At 39.1% G+C, this 19556-nt stretch overlaps 1 protein-coding gene across 1 annotated transcript; it reads right to left on the bottom strand.

Annotated features, from left to right (window-relative positions):
* Positions 1-1672: 1672 nt before the first annotated feature.
* On the bottom strand, positions 1673-18410 carry LOC115452208 (transferrin). Its single transcript, XM_030180673.2, has 15 exons — positions 18263-18410; positions 12877-12967; positions 12139-12275; positions 11256-11404; positions 10706-10850; positions 10273-10475; positions 9011-9153; positions 8278-8447; positions 6849-7089; positions 6200-6357; positions 5559-5704; positions 4757-4817; positions 3743-3853; positions 3041-3182; positions 1673-2525 (listed from the first exon to the last, which is right to left on the bottom strand). Exons 1-15 carry the CDS (start codon positions 18315-18317, stop codon positions 2195-2197), a joined length of 2283 nt encoding a protein of 760 aa, XP_030036533.1. The 5' UTR covers positions 18318-18410; the 3' UTR covers positions 1673-2194.
* Between the last annotated feature and the right edge of the window lie 1146 nt (positions 18411-19556).

Here is a 19556-nt window from a genome sequence, read left to right as displayed (position 1 = left end):
TAGCAGTAATGTATTGCCCAAGAACTTCTAGATGCGTTAACACTAGCGGCAATATTTCAATAACTTATACACAAGCGACTCGCAGCAATTGCTGCAAACTTTAAAATTTGCAAAAGCTTTTTATATATCGCATGTCAAAGTGACCCCACTACACCTGATGGTAAGTGGAGTGGGTCCAATAGAATGTCGACTGACGAGAGATGATTACCCCTCGACAGTCGACACAATTATGTCGGCCTGTTGGTAACGGATATACACAGAATTATTCCGAAACGCGACACTTACGTGGGCCACTATGGCGGGCTTTTAACAACTTGTGTACGGTAGTCGCTATTCGGGCGGATATAAAATATATCCTACTACCAGCGAACAAAAATTAACTTGCCAAGATCGTTAGCACGGCAAACATTGCGGAAGTCGACTTTTCAAGTATTCTTGTTAATCTAATCTTGCCTTATGTCTGACGAACGCAGTGCAATGCCATGCAGTAGTGATTAAATTTCTGATTGACTAGAGTGGCGCTTATCAGGCGAACGGCGTGACTATCTCGTGGTTTGTTTGTGTAAAATGTTGCAGAATATATTTCGGTATAAATATGAAATTCACTGTACGTTCGTAATGTCAGGCTAAAAACTAAATTAATTTAGTTTAACTCGCATACAGGATTTTTTAGTTCATATTTATGTGTAGACTGCAAACTACGTGAACTAAGTTATATTGTTCAGAATTTTAAAACGACACATTAACTTCAATGGAAATATTATTTTTATTTACCTAAAATAAAGTAATTTCTTTGAAGTTTATTTTGTATAGAAAAAACACTTTTAATGAGGATACAAAAGTTTAAAGGTGATTTGTAATTAAAAATTTGTTCACCTACTTTTGTGTCTAACTGTACTATGAGTGATATTGTCAGTTATGCAAGCCAAGCTAAAAGCCGTATTAATATATGCCACTTGATTTCGCTATGAAGCGTGATATCACCTGAGATGTCCAATTAAGGTCAACAATAATTCCTATTCAATAAACCCAAAATAACAACAGCTCAAGTGATATCTCAATTAGGTGACGGATTTTAACTGCGCAGTTTTGTTTATTAAACAGGCTCGATTCAGCTGAACGCAGACTTTTAAATGACAACTTGAGCTTTGATTAATATATCAAATGTCTACTTGAGATCCCACTCAAAGGTGAGATTGATATATCGATATGGCTCTGTCTTAGCTTAGTTCTTGGTATAGAACCCACTTAAATGTGGATAATAATGCAGCTATTCTACGATTGTGAATGCGGATTTTTCATGTTTGTGAATGCGGATTTTCCGCATTTGCAAATGCGGATTTTCGTCATTGGCGAATGCTGATTATTCGCATAATAGGAAGTGGTTGTATGTCATATGTTTTATAAGTATTATATTTTATTGTGAGTTGAAGTGTAAGTTGTGTAAAGTTGTGATGACTTATTAAACTTTATTATATTTGGTTTTTTAATGTTTATAATTTCTTCATTCATTTTTCTAACCTTTTTTAAGGTTGCTTACAAGTGGTTTATTACTAAAAGGGATAGTAAGGCCTTTTTCGTCGGGCCACAAATATTATCCCCTCCCTTCCCTCTCTGAATAGCCGCCCCCACCATTACTCTGGTTGCGAGATGTAAACAGGTCACGCAAAAAACACTTATTACAAAACAATTTAATTCAAATAAAATTACAAAGAATAAAAATAATTTTAAAGCACTAACTCTAACCGTTAACCTAAGGCACAAATTATTTATCTAAATACGTTGGGTTACTGCGATGGCTGTGAAATTATATTATAATTAAATTCTTTGTCTGTCTTTATATCTATTGCCAGTCGCCTTGATAGCTAAAAAATACAAGAATACATTCTTATACGTACAAACATATAACTTACTGTTGTGATAATAAATACACTGACTCATCTAATAATATGAGTTGGTAAGTTTTTCATATATTTATAAATATTTTCTGTCAAAAATTGTCTGCAATATATAAAAAAATACTCCCAAACTATTCTTAAATACGTAAATTCCATAAAATAACATGTTTTACATTGCGTGATGTTTCTCGCAGAAATACAGGGCTGTCACAAAAACTTCCACAGACTCAAACTAAAAAAATCACAAAACTGTCAAACGCAATAGGGATGTCACGCATCCGCAACCACACAATCGATTAATGAATAATTTGAGCTAGTAAGGCCATCACTATGGTGGTTAGGAGAGGGAAAGTGATGCGGTTGGCGAAGTCGGGAACACCTGGCGCGCGGTTGCAAGCGTCCAGGTGTGCGAACAACTCCATATAGTTCCTCGCTGGCAGATGCGAAGACTCTATAGATGGCTCAGTCAATCCGATGGTAGAATCTTTGAACAGCAAATCGCTGATGCCGTCGAATGACGAGAAGATCTCGAAGTTGATGAGCTGGGTTCCTGTAGCCGCGTTGTATCCGAAGTACAGGTCTAACGAGTCGAAGAACGCATTCAAAGCGTTGTATAACGGGTCGCCCCTGGAAAATAGTGACGATTAGTGACATCTCACTGAATCTGGCAACACATCATAGCGGACATATGGTTGCAGTAAACTGACTACACTGACCCTGATTTAAATGACGGTATACAGTATCTTTAGTATACGATTGCTTACTACCCATAAATAATAAGTAGATAAGAATTGACTTCTCTGTTTAAAATTTTTATTCTCCGACTAGCTAGGAACATTCGTGTCCATGAAAGATATGACCGGCGATTCATACGTCGAACAGGCCGCCGTGGAATTCTTCAGGGAAGGTCTATTCATCAGACTTGAGACTTTCCCGCCCTCACACCCACCACTACAACTCCTGTAAGCCAGGATCAGCAGTGCCACGCATTTTATGACACTGAGCAATGAAGCTCGGCGAATCTCAGGGAAAACTAATATGTCATTATCCCGCAAGGAAATTAATCAAATAGAAAGATAGGGAGGAGTTGGAAATATTAATTGTCCATTCATCAGACTTCCAAAGGTTGATCATGATCTTACCTCCTGGCGAGGACCTCCGCGTCGACCACGTTAGCGAGCAGGCAGTTGTCGTCGACGGTGACTCCGGGCGTGGCGGCGAGCGTGTTGTTGGAGCACAGGGCTCGGAGCTGGTTGGCCTGGAGACCCACCGACGACAGGTGTGCTGGAATAGACAGCTCGGTATAGATTTATCTTTAGCTTGGTGGGATATATTTTATATCCACCCGGATAGTGACCACCGTACACAAGGTGTTAAAACCCGCCATAATGTCCCACGTAAGTGTGCCGCGTTCCGGCATCAGCCTGCATATATCCGGTTTCAACAGGCCAGCATAATTGTGGTGACTGTCGAGGAATAATGATCTCGCATCAGTCGACATTATATTAGACCCCACTCCATTTACCATCAGGTGCAGTGGAGTCACTTTGCCGTACACGTATAAAAATTAATTTAAAAGAACATATAAATTAATTACTGATAAATATAAAATCGATTTTTTTTTCGGTTTTTTAATCGATTTTACTGTTGAAGATATTTAAATCGATCAGAGTCAAAGTTTATGGAGCAGAATCGATATGAGGGTTGGCTAATTGCCTCAAACCTTCAACTAACTTCAGATATCTAAAGTTCATCATAAATATGGAGTACCCCGAAGATATCAAAGACATTGTCAGATATCCAGCAGTAGCTCAACATGTTAACCCTATTGCAAGTATACTCACATCCGATGTTGTTCAAGTTGAGCACGGCGAAGTCGCTGCGCGGATCAGCGAGACACGCCAGCGAACCGTTGTTACCGTAGAAACGGTTGGAGTAGTCCCAGGCGCAAGTAACTGGGGGATAGGAAGAATAGGTTATATGTAACAAAAAGGTAGACAAAACTTTTTGAGGTTTTCTGCTACTCGAGCTAAGCTGGGTGTATTATCTGCGCTGAGATCCCTAGGGAAAGGGTGGACCAGTTTCCAGTTTAGAATAGAGTTTCCTAGTACTTTGCTATTGTTATATCGATCAATACCTGCTTCTGGATGATATCTGATTATATATTCATACTCAATACCAACATATATATTGTTTAAGGCGATACCTCAAGGTCCATTTTCATACATTTTGTTTCACCTTTAATCTGGGTAACTAAACAAGTATTGGCAAGTAAAGAATTTAAATTCACGTCTGATTAGTGATTAGCTAAAATTTTATTAGTGATTAGCTAAAATTTCGTCATATTAAATTTTAAAGGCCGAAATATCCATGATTATTAATTATTTTTACGTTTTTCTTTCAACTGCGAGAACTAATCACTAACTAGACGTGAATTTAAATTCTTTACTTGCCAATACTTGTTTAGTTACCCAGATTAAAGGTGAAACAAAATGTATGAAAATGGACCTTGAGGTATCGCCTTAACCAAGCGACCTGAGAAGAATGCCTAATTCTTGATGATTATATATTACTCAAACAAGCGACCTGATAGTCTTCTTAAATACAAAAAGGTAATTATAATATAAACCAGGACCTAAAGGAAAACACACTCTCACGCCTTTTTATCCCCTAAAGTGCAAGCAATGGCGCAACAGGTACACCCACTTTCCACCGTGTGTACTCCGTCTCACGATGTATCATGTAATAGGGGTCGAGCCTATCACCAAAAATCATTTAAATCAGACTGGGGTAAAAATTAGGTATGACGAATTAAACCCTTCCTATTCAAGTCGGTTAAAAAAACATAAAAGACTTACAATCAGAAACATTGCCGTTTGCTAGCCTGCAAGTGGAGCAGAGTACGGACGCGTTGAAGCTCTGGAACAAAACGTTAACATTATAACATTTATCATGTCTTGGAAGCCCGTCACCCCTTTTATTCCCGAAGGGGTAAGCAGTGATACAAATGGTGTACCCACTTTTCGCCGTTTCTATCCCATCCCATAATGCCATAGAATTATTATTGTAGATTTTTCATTCACTGAATGAATTTAGAGGTGAGAAGTGTTCGTCAACGTTTGAACTCAGGACCAGGGAGCGCCTTAGGGAACCTTTAGACTTTAATTCCTTGGAGCCAGGATCAGCAGTGGTACGTATTTCACTAGAGTTAACTCGCAACGAGTCAAACATAAGGATAGGGAAGAGTAGGAAATGTAATTTACTTTCAGTAGTATTATGAATCGAATGAATCCCTCCTAGCCGAATTTCGGCCACGGCGGCCAATCTCAACGGAGATCAGCCACTCAGGATATATTATAGTGCACAAGTGTGTGCGCAATACACAAACACTCTCTGTTCCTTCACTCTCATAGTCCAGTGAGACGGCAATCCGACATGACCGGAGAGAGATCAGGCGCAGGACCAACGGCTTTACGTACTTTCCGAGGCACGGGGGTATCACACCGCCAACTTCTTGACTCCGAGCTGCGACTGAGTAATTTTTAAGATGGAAAAACCCGGTCACAATTATTTTGGCCCGACTCGGGATTCGAACCCAGGAGCTCAGCGCGGCAGTCGTACTTGTACCGAGGCAGTCAACGAGTAGTATAGTGACAGTACCGTTCCGGGGTTGATGGCGTGCGAGGCGTCGACGGCTCCGGGTGCGCACGCGCCGCCGAAGAACTCTCCCGCCGCCTGCGCGTAGTCGCACTGCGAACGGCTGATCACGCTGCGCTCGTGCGCCACGCGGATGAACGCCACGTACGCTGCGCAATGACACGTGTATGAAGAGGACCAAAAAACCTTATCATCAATCATCTATTTATATTGGGTTAACTATCATTTCCGATAAAGTGTGGCGGCCAGATAAAACAAGGTCGGTCTAAGAAAGTTTAAAATAACTGTAGTAGCACATTCAGAATCACATTATAGCTAGCTTAAAAGACCCAATTTCCCAAGACCTATGTCTAATGGTAAGCGATACGGACGCCCGTAAACAGTAGGAACACCTTCCAACGCTATTATTGTTTGGTATTCCACTGCGCTCGCCATCGTGAGACACGAGATGTTAAGTCTTATTATGCCCAGTTGTTACATTCGCTACAATGTCCTTCAAACCGAAACACAACAGTGGCTACACACTGCTGCTTGGCGGCAGAAATAGACATTGCTATGGTACCCAGGCGGAATGTCATATATGAGAGACCTACCACCAGTGTAGTATAGCGAATTTTAACCTAATGATGCTACTATCAACTTACCAAGACCTCCGAACTCAGGGAAGCAGGCGTTCTTGTCTCTCAAGTTCTCGAACCTGGTGATGTTCTCCTGCGCGGCAGCCTCCTTGACGAAGGCGGCGATCCTGGACTGCGCCGCGCGGCCGTTCTGCACCATCTTCACTGGTGCCAGGTTGTAATTCCTACGAATGGAATGATGTTACTGAATGATTGGGTAGTATTTTTGAATGTAGTAGTAAACAACAAGTTTGAGGTCTCGGGTTCGACCCCCAGGTCGATCAAAATGATATTGGGTTTATACTCGGAATCTACCCGGAGCCTGGAATTTGTGCCCGATATGGCGATGGGCTCTCCCCCTATCACGCGAGTGCACTAGTTACGCCTCTGCCTACCCCTTCCAGGATAAAAGATGTGAGTGTATTTTTAACTAGTATGTAATATGTATATTTAAAGGTGTCTAATTAAATAACCAATAGGAATCAAGGCACCATACGATAAGTCCCATTTACTTGGGATTTGGTCCTTCAAGCCAGATTATTTTTAAGCAAACTGGTTGTAAAACTATGCCGTATCGTTAACGCAATACGAATCAAAATATCGACACCATATTGGAGTTAGTCACGGGTATAAAGAAGAAAAAGTATGAGAAATTCCTACTCCGTTCAATACTCACGATCTAGCGATATATCCGTAGTTGGAAGGCGCGGATATGAAGTCAGCGCGTTCGTTCTTGATGTCCTCAAGGCACTCGAAGACGCTGGCTCGCTGGAGGCAGGCGAGGCTGGGCTGCAGGCCTAGCGAATGCGCAGCGCTGCGAATCCAGGAGCACTTGCTCTGCTCGGCCGCCGAGCGCGTGCACCAGCGCCGCGCCGGCAGGCATCCCACCACAGACTCCACGTTTGGCATCGGACGGACTAAGAGAGAATGATAATAGTAATAAGAGTGCTTTTTATATTTTTACTAGTTGACCCGACACACGTTGTCCCGTCTTAACTATGAATTTGCAGCGCGCATTCTGTCAATCGCTGACAGTTATTTCAACCAATTGACAGTTATATAAAATTAATATTTTCGTTAAGTTTTCTTAAATTTTCTAACTTTCCGCGCAATTTTTGGATTTTTTCTTTCATAAGAACCTTCTCCTGAAAATAACAAGCACAACAAAAAAAATAGTAAAATCCGTCCAGCCGTTCACGCGTGATGGCGTGACTAAGGGAAATAGGGATTCATTTTTATATATATAGATGTACCATTCTATTCAATATTTTTATATCCAATATTACGTAACACAACTAAAATAATATACTGCATTATAACAATGGTTAGTAGCTTTATTCATTTTTGGCAGAAACGAAACGCACAAACAGTAATCATATTCGACACTTCGATAGATAGCTAAACCTCACGAATAAGGCATCCCAATTCCTATCTATCTTAGTTTATAGGAACACATATAGCCATGGACCATTTTAACTGTTCATACTATATCAAGACCGTGTATTATAGATCTTTCATCCACGAAGACGCGCCCCACCACTATTTGAGCCGTGGGGTTTCGAACATATCCAAGCCTCAGCCTCGACGCTATCCATCGTAGTGTACGTGTGCACTCATGCCCCTCACGCACATTGTGATTGGCGAAGAAGTGAGACGCGTCACCGTGCATAAAATAATCTATAATGAACAATAAATCTAATATGGGTACTGGAAATCGGTCGAGTTAGCATCAAATACGAACAAAATTGAGGTGTGTCGGCGATAGCCCAGTTGGGTGTGTAACGGACTGCCGAAACAAATGTCCGCAGGTTCAAATCCCAAGGGCTCACCTGACTTTTCTAAAATCATGTGTGTATTGTTTGTGAATTATAGTTCGCTTTAACGGTGAAGGAAACATCGTGAGGAAACCTGCACATCTGAGAAGTTCTCTATAGGAATTTCGAAGGTGTGTGAAGTCTACCAATCCGCACTAGGCCAGCGTGGTGGACTAAGGCCTAATCCCTCTCAGTAGTAGAGGATGCCCGTGCCCAACAGTGGGACAGTATATAATACAGGGCTGATATTATTATATACGAATCAAATCGTGATTGAATCAATCTACTCACTGTTTCCAGTGTAGTTGGCAGGCGAGATGGGTGCGTCTTCGAACACGACGCGCGCGTTGGCACCACCGGCGACCGCTCCGAACAGTACTGACTGCCACGAGCTGCTGCCAGGGTCAGCGCCGTTCGGCCACCACGTGCGGAGGCTGTTCAGCACTGCAGGTGCCGAGGACCTGGTGAAAAAGGCCGTGTGAACTTGGATGCTGGTTGATGAAAGATATCGTGGTACTAGCTTCTGCCAAATACCGTTATCTGTAGGGGAGGGTTATGTTCAGCAGTGGATTTCCAGTTGCTGATGATATCCATGATATGCCTCTTACTTACTCTAATATCAAGTCGACACTTATAATCTGGAAAGACTACATACAAGCGACTAACATGGAAGATTACGAGGTAACCTGACTGTAGATACCCTCGAGGCAATTCTTGTGCGCTTGGTCTTCACTCCAAATGCACTACGATGCACGGGGGGACAATTATTGCGGCTTGAGTCATACAGTCAAGTGTGTATAGCTCTTGGCAATAAATTCACATTGAAGCCTACAAGTGCCCGCGAACATTTCGTCTCCTTTTCCTCTCCGCCTATTCTAAAAAGTTCCCTCCTTTCCCTGGTTTCCTGTCCCACTTTTCTCCGGCGTCCTGGAGTCGCTATTCCGGGAAATTCCAGTATCCCACTCACAGGTATCCGCCGGTGTGGACTGCAGGGCGTCTAATAAAAATTATGATAGATACGTACGTGGAAGCGACGATGGCGCCCCAGGGTTGTTTGACGAAGGAGCACGGCGCGGTGGCTCTGTTCAGAGCGTCAGCATTGAGCGGCGACAGGGTCCCGTTGGGGCACAGCAGCGAGTACGAGCCCGCGTCTTGAGGGTTGCGGAGCTGCAGACAATTGGATTCATGTCAAAACTCTTACCGATAAAATTTGTCTTAAGGATTTATGTTTATGCGAATGTTAGGTATTGAAGTAAAGATGTTTTATGCATTTTATCGCGGGTTTTATATTAAATTCTTCTCCCGACGTTTCGAAGACTTTGCAGCCTCCATCCAGCTGAGGGGTTATGCATTCCCCCCGTGTTTGGGCTTGCACATTTAAAAAACAAGCTTTTGCCGGTAACCCCGTACGCGAGAATTTTTTCCGGGATAAATATCTTCCTGTGGTAAAAAGCCTATAGCAGAAATAACGTAGTTTTCTATTAGTGAAAAAAATTAACACCAATTGAAAAGTTTCAGAGATTAGCCCCTACCTACACACAAACAGACTCAAACTTTTCCTCCTTTTTTTTATTATTCAATCATGACAAAGTGACCTGGGCCCTTATTCTCCATTCCACACGTTACTTTGATAGTGCGTTACAAGCACGTAACGCAACGGGTCACGTTTAGGACTATAGAATTCGGCATACAGAATACCATTCCCAGCACATTTCAAGAAGATAACATGACACGGCCGCGTTACGCGTCTACGCTGTCATACAGAATAAGGACTCAGATAGAGTATTATATCTATATATCAAAGAAAGTGGTGTTAGTTACACTATTTATAACTCAAGAACGGATGAACCGATTTGGCTGAAAATTGTTGGAGAGGTAGCTTAGAACCAGGAGACAGACATAGGATACTTTTATCCCGATCCCACGGGATCGGGACGTGACACAAGACGTGGTATAGGAAAGCAAAATTTGGTATGGAGATAGTATAAGACCCTAGGAAGGTTATAGGCTACCATCCCGGGAAAATATATAGTGGGACTTTTATCCCGGAAAACTTGTTGTAGAACCTCTTGTTCTAACATAATTTAAAAATTAAAACCCTAACTGTCTTATGTCAACTCATGTAAAACAAGTGCTCAATGATAAAAAAACATTCTCTGAATTTATCCGTATTTTTAATTTTCACGTATAGTAATTCATTATTTTTACTACAAAACTCCTTCACGCGGGCGAAGCCGCGAGCAAAAGATAGTTTGTAATATAAGTCAGACAAGACAGACAACTCACATTAAAGAATTCTCTGACGTGCAACCAGGCGGCGTAGGCGACGACGGGCGTGCTGTCGTTGTTGTTGACGCGCATGCACTCCAGCGCCTGGATGTGGCGGTTCTCGTTGCGCACGCCGGCGATGTTGATGCCCATGTCTATGGAGTAGCCGGAGCAGGACGCCGACACGCCGCAGAGAGAGCAGAGCGAGGGGTTCTTGGACTCTGGACGCAAAATATACCTTCAAGATTTTATGTTTTGGAGTTCACGATCAGCATTTTAAGACCCGGATTAATACATAAATTCTATCCCTAAATAAATCGTTTTAGTTTTAAATAGGCAGGCTACGTAATGGTATGTGAAATCCTGATACATATTTTTTAATCATGAATTACAAAGGTCTGCTTTCTAAATTAGTTTCAAAACCTGAAAATGGATACAAATGTCAACTCACTCAAATCTAGGTCCACGGAGGAGTTGGTGCTCCACATGCCGGGCCTGCAGGCGGCTGAGAAGAACGTGCTAAGGGTTTCCACCTCCAGGTCTTCGGCGGTTCTGCCGGCAACCTCGTTGGTAGGGCAGCGGTCCGTACGCGCCGCCTTACAAACAAGATTTTACGCATGATTCATCATAATTTATGCGATCTTATTTATTATTATTAAATTAGGCTTTCCAACAGTATACACAATGAGTCGTGGTAGAATGTTTCTAGAGGCCCTGATAGCGACTACCATAGGTAAAAGCCGCCACAGTCCCATGTAAATATTCCGGGATCAGCCTGTGTATATCCGGTTTCCAACTGTCTTTATTATGTCGACCGGCGAGGGAAGTACCATCAGGTGGAGTCACTTAGTCGTGACAAAAGTAATACGTTTTACATTTGTTCATTTAACTGATCGACATTATTCTTTGCATACGAAATATTCTAGAAAATGCACTTGATTTTGTTCTACAAGGTATTCATCTATTAAACTCTTTCTCTATAACGTACTAGGTCGACTTACCTCCTGCTCCAAGGTTTTCAGCACACGTGGGGACCAGCGCAAGTCGACTTGGTCGAGGCCAGGGTGGCAGTACTTGCCCCCTCTGAGACCTTCAAGGCCCCCGTTGTGAGAGTTGGGAACCACCGCTACTGCTTCAAACGCGTAGGGCTCTGGAAAAAGAAACGAGATTAGATTTTCATTGACTCATCTCTGCATCACCCAAAGGTAGCCTGTAAAAGAATGACTAAGTAAATCAGTAAATCTACGTATACTATTGTATTAAAGTTTTAAATAAATAAATAATTAAATCCAATACACCTTACTAATATTATGAATGGGAAAGATTCATTCTTCTTTACGACAGTTGGAAAAGACACCGATCAACTCCATTACTATAAAGACAAATTTATAACAGCCCTTCCTAGTACAAAAGCATATGGAAACATACGTATAATGTGCCTAAATTTCCTATATCTCTCTCCTAAATCTACTAGCCAAGTAAGACACCAAGCAAACACACATATAACGCCTTTTATCCTCGAAAATAGGTGTGAAAGATTGGATATTCGTAGTAAAATGTGATTATATTGACTAAATCACGATTTTTTTTTATCCTGGCAAATTGATTTCACTGAGCCTGATGTAAGTGAAGTGAAGTCCAAAGAATGAGCATAATGTAGAGATGGATAGCATCCCACACCTACGTTCCCTTCTCGTTCCAGTGCTCATCCAAATAACAAGTCATGTGTTCTACGCAGTAAATGATACAAATATACAAAGATATTATGCTATAGGCGCTATTTGTATTAATTGTTCACCATATGTATACCATGATGTGATAGAGTTGATGATGTGATGCCCATCACCATATCAAACAACAAATAAAATCCTTAATAAAACCTACCCATTCTACTAACATCTCTGACAGTGGCCACGATTCTGTTATCGTTGGGCTGCTGTTGCGCCAGGAGAAGCACTTCTTCCTCTGAGAAGTAGCCAATGTCTGCTTGCCCACGTGCAAGTCTGAGTGCGCAATCGATTCTGGAAAAAGTAATTGAAAGGATAAAGTAAAGTGAAAGATATAATTACGTCGGGCTGACGACTGTAGAGGAAGAGAAAATTGCGTTCCTCTAGGGAAGGCTCGCGACTGGAACTGAATATCCACCTGGCTGGAGGTCTTTCTCTTCAACAGTTTACAGATAAAAATCGATCAATTATCAATGTCAGTACACAGCAATGGCTATTTCTGTCGGTAGTATTGTTCAAACACTGCTTTCCTGTTCGTAGGACGTTGCAGTTACTGGACATCACAATTCCCGAATCGAAGGAGTATTGTAAATAGTACAGGGTTTTATAATGCAGTTTCATGTAGGAGGTGTGTAGCTATCGTAGGTCTAGACGGGGTAGTGCATTGGGGCCGCTCGAGATCAGAGAGATTCCGGAACCTAATCAGTGATGTTTCCTATTTCTTCCGTCCAGGTCCCCACATTTGTTGAGCTTGTTACATATTGAGCCGCTGGACCCAGTTTTTTGGTATTGGACCCATGGTTACCTAAACCACCGCTGGTTTATAAGGACTTGAAGTTTACCATCAGATAAGTATCTCGCTCCTGCTTTGAATAAAAAAGGTCATGATGCCTACCTTGTCTCGATACGTTCGCATACTGCCTGGCTTCCATCCCTCTCGAGGCTTTGGCACACGTTCGACGACGAGGATGGAATGCAAACCTTATCTGAAAACAAACAATATTTATTTAGATTCATAAGAAACCATATTTTTATGTTGAAACAAAAAATATACGGTGAAAATGAAATGATTAAAGAAAATAATATCTGGCAAACAAAATGGCGGCTGTGAATTTTACGTAGGTATCTGTTCAAAAATGCAAAATGAAAATATATGCTATAATCTTTAACTAATCCTACTAACATCACAGGTAAACAAATGTGTAGACTTTTAGATGTTAGAAAGTCAATTATTTTTTTCGAAAAACGGAAGCTGTTATTTTGGCCCAACTGACTTATAACTTATTCCGCACACTTCGTACCTGGTGTGCATAGTTCTGCTTTATACACAGATTATGTACAAAGAATACGAGGGTTACTTTGATGCAGGGTGAAGCTAAAAAAGAACACCTAATAACAACTCCGCTGTGCTACGTTTTATTACGCATGGCTAAGAAGAGCGGAGAAGTGGAGTTAGTAATGTTCTATAACATTTTCCTTTTCATCCTCAGCAAGTTATTGTCGTCATACAACTTAAAAAGCGTGAAAAGTCTGTACTTAATATTGAATAAAACATGGGCAAAATTATCGAAATGGATCTTTTTTATATTTGTAAAATACACTAACGATATTTATCAGGTATGTTGTCATATGACTTTGTAGCGGTAATATTGTGATAAGAGATAAAAGGAAGGTGAGGTGGTGAATCATTAGCAGCGTTTGAAATCTTTATACTATTGGAATTTTGTTTACCGTGGATTTTCTGCAATTCAAAATTTACAAAATGTAAGACAAAAAAAAGAAATATTGATAGCCGGCTTGGAAACAAGATTTTGGATTAGACCAGTAACATTGTATAAGTTTGCACCGCAATTCCATGTAGATTAAGGTCCTATTCCATCTACGGGGTATTCCGTCTTTTTGCAATCACGGGCGGTCTTATTGAAGAACAGCTTTGATGGCCTTGTAGGTAAATAGGTGATTTATTGACTCTCTTACATATTCGGCTGTCAAAGCTATCCAATGAATAGAACGCTCGTAATTACAAGAAGACGTATTCGCCTCTATACACGGAGTAGAGCCCCCTGACTTTATTCATGAATCGTTATCCCGACTGTTCCGCTAGTCAAGGCCACACCGCGTCATCGCCTAAATAAATTATAATATTAGCTGATATACTATCTAGAAGCTATCACACTGCGGTGGAAATAAATCATGACATAATATCTAAGGTACATAAAGTCAGTATTTTGATAATGTCTTCAAACTGCAATTTCGCGAAGTTGAAGTTTAAACGCGAAATAAGTTTTGTGATGTTGTCGATAAAAGAAACACAGATATATTCAGTTTATTTTAAACACTTTATTATATTACTATACTGTCTCCCTGCTGGGCGAAACTATTCAGAATTTAGGCTTCAGTCATGGTTAGGTCGACGTAGTGAGTACATATGAATTCCATGGTTAAAATATAAAACTATAATATACTTAATATAAACTTTTACAAAATAATCAATTTTTCGATTTCAAATATCCAACTCCTTTTCGATTCTCTATGGCGCTGTGTCCAATATTGAATCTTATACATGTTTCTTTTATTTACATGCTCCTTGCATGAAGCTAAAACGTCAAGTCATGAAATTACAGACACCGAAGGTTAAACTTATATTAGAAATACTGTAGGTTGATTCCCTATGCTACTCGCGATACCACACCGTAAACGCGTGTTGTCAAAACAAGCTCTAAACACAAACGCGTTTCATACACGCGCCACGATGTGTAATTGATAAATAGGTATTGTGTATGCCATACGATAGGTTGTCTATGCTTAATATTTTTTTTCATCCCCTCGAATCGGCAAGTATCGGTTTTTGAAAAGGCTTTTTTGTTTGTATTCGTGATATTAAATGATGTAACTCGAATAAATCACTGCCAAACTTTATTTAATCCCATTTTTGTATATACTTAAATGTAAGAAACATGAAAGGAATATAAAATAATTTAAAGAAATTTCCGTAGATTGTGATTGTTTTCAAACGAAAAATATAACTTCAAAATTATTGTCAAATGTCAATGTCATTGACTTATTTACTTGATTTGTTTACTAAAGCCACATTTTAAAAATTGAATTGAATTGATATATTGAATGCTACTGAAGATTTTACACGAATGCTGTTATATGAATAATAGTAAATGCTGTTGTGCTTATGCAGTTTATGTTAAATTAGCGCTAACAACGTATATTAATAGGAATTCTACGGACCTTCCATTATAAAATTTGTTGCAAAATCGACAAGGCATTAACTCAAATTCTTTTTTTATTTAGTTAAATAATGTGACGAGGATGCCGTTTACCTGATGATAAGCGATACGACCGCCCATAAACAGTTACAATGCCATCCGGAACTTTGAATTGTAAAGCATTATGTGACGTTCCACAGTAGGTTTTCAGAATGAGACAAAGATTTTAGGTCTTTACGCTAGTTACAATTTCCTCTAAACTGGTACACATAAGTGCATGGACACAGTTTAACTTGGCTATAGAAATAGACATTGCCGTAGACACCTTATAACTATTAAGACAGACACTCACATATAACAGACTTACCAACAATAATTAAAATAAGTGTATATTGCCTATTAAACGTTATTTTTAAAAATTTATAGCTCTATTACCTAGTAACTTCTATTTGCCGCTCAACCGGCATTAATCTTTTGGAATAAAAAGTACTCTATTCAATCCACAGCTCACTGTCTGAGTACCATATTTCATACACATTCATTTAGTTATTAAGGTGAAACTGATTAATTAACAAACATTCAAACTAATGTATAGAAATTTTACTTAAGTATATTATGTTATCTAAGACTGAACAACAAATAAAAAATAAAACAAAAATAATGTGTTGTTAAAACTGAGTATATTTTACTATTATTTATTTGGAATATCTTGCATTACATTCACTATCCTGTAAAAGAAATTATTTTGTTATTACATTTGATATTATCAGTTTTGGTTACATTAGTATTCAATGTAAGATGCCTTTGGTCTCCTAAAATAAAAAAGGAAGTGTTTGTACAAACAATTTTAGATTTAACATGATTACATACTTTTGTTTGTAATTGTGTAAAATTATTGGGATTACCTACATGAAATTTTTGCTTTGTTTCCCTGGATCGATATTCACATTTAGAAGATTTTGATATTTAATTTAAAGCTGGCTAAGCCCTTGATTAAGACCTCTACCAATTACTTATAACAACAATAATGTATAACTAGTAAAAATTCTTCAATAATCTTTATTGTTATCAAACTTTATAGGTACAAAACTTTCACCACAAAGAAACTACATAGTATTAATTGTAATGTACATAATTAAGAAAACATTGTTTAAAAAGATACCTTCATTAGTGTTTTATATTTGTTTGGCCTATCTATTTACTAATAGAAATATTACATCGAAGTAATAAAAATAAACTTGATTGACCTCAATTGTTGTCAAAAGTCGGGTTGCCAGTAGTAAAGTAGCTTATTTTTCACCGCTGAGCCCATAACACAAATTTGACTATCAAGATACAAAAACATAGGTTTGAATATTAATTCGATCATTTAGGATTTATGTTTGTTTTGTTTCTGATAAGGTAGAATATTATATTTGAGTTTTCACGATGTAAAGAGGATACTATCGTCAATAGAAATTATACAGTCGTTGTATCTAAATAATTAATTTGTCTAAACGCGCATAGACGCGCTGGATTGCCGCACGTTATTTTGACAATTCGTAACATGCCCGTAAGGCGGATGTGTCACACCTCATCGTGTTCATGAAATGTCAAATTAGCATCCAGAATACTCTTACACAGTCATAACACGAAGTTAACGAAACACGCCGTGTTACAAGTTCGACATTGTCGTAGAGAATCATGTCCCTGTATGTATCCAATGCATTATCGCGAAACGCAAGGCTTATCATTTACTACATTCGATATAGCGACCGTTAAAGCTGATAATATTATTCTGTAAGTGGAATAGACAGGTTTTAATTTTCATGAACGAGTGATGTAATATGTTATAAAAATAATAATAATATCTACATAACTAGGCTGTATGGCTGAGAACCTTTGCCTTCTCCTTAAGGAGTAAACCAAACCAAAAATATACTGTAAAATATATCGCACGAAGCACCATTTTTTGAAAAGCATTAGGCGTTTCATTAATTACAATACAAAATTCTTCTTTAGCCTCTAGCCCCCGACTCAGCGCAGGTTTCATCAAGCTTTTACTCAATAATGGGCGAGAGGGGAGAGGAGAGCTTTGAAGAGCTTCCCTCTTACAAGGGCCTCGTGGTGCGGATATTGAGAGGTACCTAAATATATTTAGGTACCTCTGAATATCCGTATCACACGCAGCACCTTCGCCATGCGGGCCTTCTGTTGCTTTACTACTAAAAGAACTTATTTTATGGGCAAGGGTCCACGTGTACCTACCATTGACTCCTCCACAGCGTTATGTAAACATCTGAGATTATTTGTCAGTAATTTTAGAATCCCATAAACATGTCTTTACACATAAACAAAAATCGTTGCTATATTGCTATGCGATCTTGCAGATAAAAACCTAGGATATTTCTTTTCGGTACTAAAGTAAACATACCTAGTAAGCAAGAATCACCTTTCTCACAAAAAACAATCAAATCTAGGTAAATTAATAGGCCCTTTCGCTCGATTCAAATGTTTAACTTTCCCGCCTTAGAATACAGCCCCGCCCTAAGTATTCTGTGACACGTGTAGACGTATTATACAAGGGATATAAGTATGTTTGAGACTAAAAATGCTGATAGTTCCACATTATCTTCAATATAATTACAGCATATAAGGGTAAGCGACGAATAGGTACAAATTCTAATCTTTGACGGCTCTTTTAGATCCGGAGTCTAACTATATTTTGTTAACATACTTGTTTTGCTATAATTCGCTATACATAAGACACCTTTTCGCATTCATTTTCCACGTTAAAATTCATCACTCTTTTCATGCTCTCAACAAAGTAATAGAACACATTATAGAATTTTGTAAACACGAATATTCGTAACTTTTAAATCCACCGCCGCCCTCAAACGTCTTGGCAAATGTTACATGTAGATACCATATAGTTTGAAAAGTAATTTGCCAACGCAAACTAAAGTTAAAACAACCTTTTAACTCTACGGAATTATCAGTAATTAGATGCCGCGCCCATGATTTAAAAATTCAAAACTCTCTTAGCAACAACTAATCTAATAGGTATCAAAACAATATACTCACAGCTCTGTGCTGATACACAGCCTATAACAAATAAAATCAGCAATTTGATCTCCATAATGCACTCACTTCACTGTCTGACTGTTCCCGGTTACCCAACGACTGTGCTCACCTACCGTTACACTATTTGACGGTGTGGTATCTTATCAATTTCGAAATTCAACGTAAGTTGATAATAGATTAAAGAAACAATTCGTGATTCCAAGAACTTTATTGAAAATATCTGATGCACAGTCCACAGATTAAGGACGTTTCTTGTGTTTTCAGGATTGTGACGTGGATTCCGAGAAACATGAATTGTTTAATTCCATGGCTAAACTACCTTCTGACGAATAGACTTGTGTTCCGTGTAAAACAACTCTGTTTTTGTTATTTTTCTCATACAAATACCTAGATAGTAGACGTAAGCATCAACATAGGTAGGAGGCAACGCTCAGAGATAAAATAGTTTAAAAAAAATGCGTTATTTTTCTTTATTTCAATAAGGCTCGCCATCAGTACACACCCTGCTTATTTGTAATACAAAATGATGTGCTTGAATCACATTCTGAAGTGTCATGTGTTCTACGATCAGGCGTGAAACTACTCTGATTTAGATTATTCCTATTTTCAAATCGATATACTTAAAATCATTAAAATTGACAGTATTTTTAGCGTTTTTTCATCCAACATCAGACAGATTAGTACCTTCCACTACCCAGTTTTACTCAGATTCCTATCAAATCCGTGTCCTACAGGCCGGCATTATTATGCCGACAGTCAACATCTCTCGTCAGTCGACCTTCTGTTAGACGGCCCTCCACTTACCATCAGGTAGTGGAGTCACTTTTTCGAGCGAGAAAAGATACAAACCATATTTCTACGGCTTAAAAACCAGGCATTCATAATATATTTGAAAATAAGCGGTAAATATCCGTAGCTCAATAGGGGAATGAAGTCATGGGCGGCGGTTATCGTTTATCAGATAAGGGCCCTTCTCAGTACACATATCGATTGGGCGTCGTGTTTGCCGAGCGCTGTGATAACACCTATCAGCAGTACTGTAACGGTAAAATTGTAGGACAATCCTAACATGCAAAATAAGAAAATAATGACTTCAAAATTTTAGAAAATCTATTGATATTTGTAAAATTATCATAAATCATTGGGAGGATCGAAAAATATTTTAAAAAAGTTTTTAAATCATAAGATAGGTTTAAAAAATTACATTGGTTAGAGAAGATAAAGAAATGTATACCTAAATACAACACAACTTTGTAAATAGCAGCCAATTTTATTAGAAATAGGTGTTGCTCGC

The sequence above is a fragment of the Manduca sexta genome, chromosome 26, assembly GCF_014839805.1.
Source record: "Manduca sexta isolate Smith_Timp_Sample1 chromosome 26, JHU_Msex_v1.0, whole genome shotgun sequence".
Classification (NCBI taxonomy): domain Eukaryota; kingdom Metazoa; phylum Arthropoda; class Insecta; order Lepidoptera; family Sphingidae; genus Manduca; species Manduca sexta.
Note: the sequence above shows the minus strand (reverse complement) of the source record. Positions and strands in the feature narration are given on the sequence as shown.

What these genes read in the sequence shown, in the direction of transcription:
- LOC115452208 (XM_030180673.2), bottom strand. Translation starts at nt 18,317, where the DNA reads ATGGAGATCAAATTGCTGATTTTATTTGTTATAGGCTGTGTATCAGCA. An exon ending in TGCGAACGTATCGAGACAAG is followed by an intron (nt 12,276 to 12,876) that starts GTAGGCATCATG and finishes TACTTTTTCCAG; the next exon opens with AATCGATTGCGCACTCAGAC. An exon ending in CAACTTGAACAACATCGGAT is followed by an intron (nt 3,183 to 3,742) that starts GTGAGTATACTT and finishes TGTCTATTCCAG; the next exon opens with CACACCTGTCGTCGGTGGGT.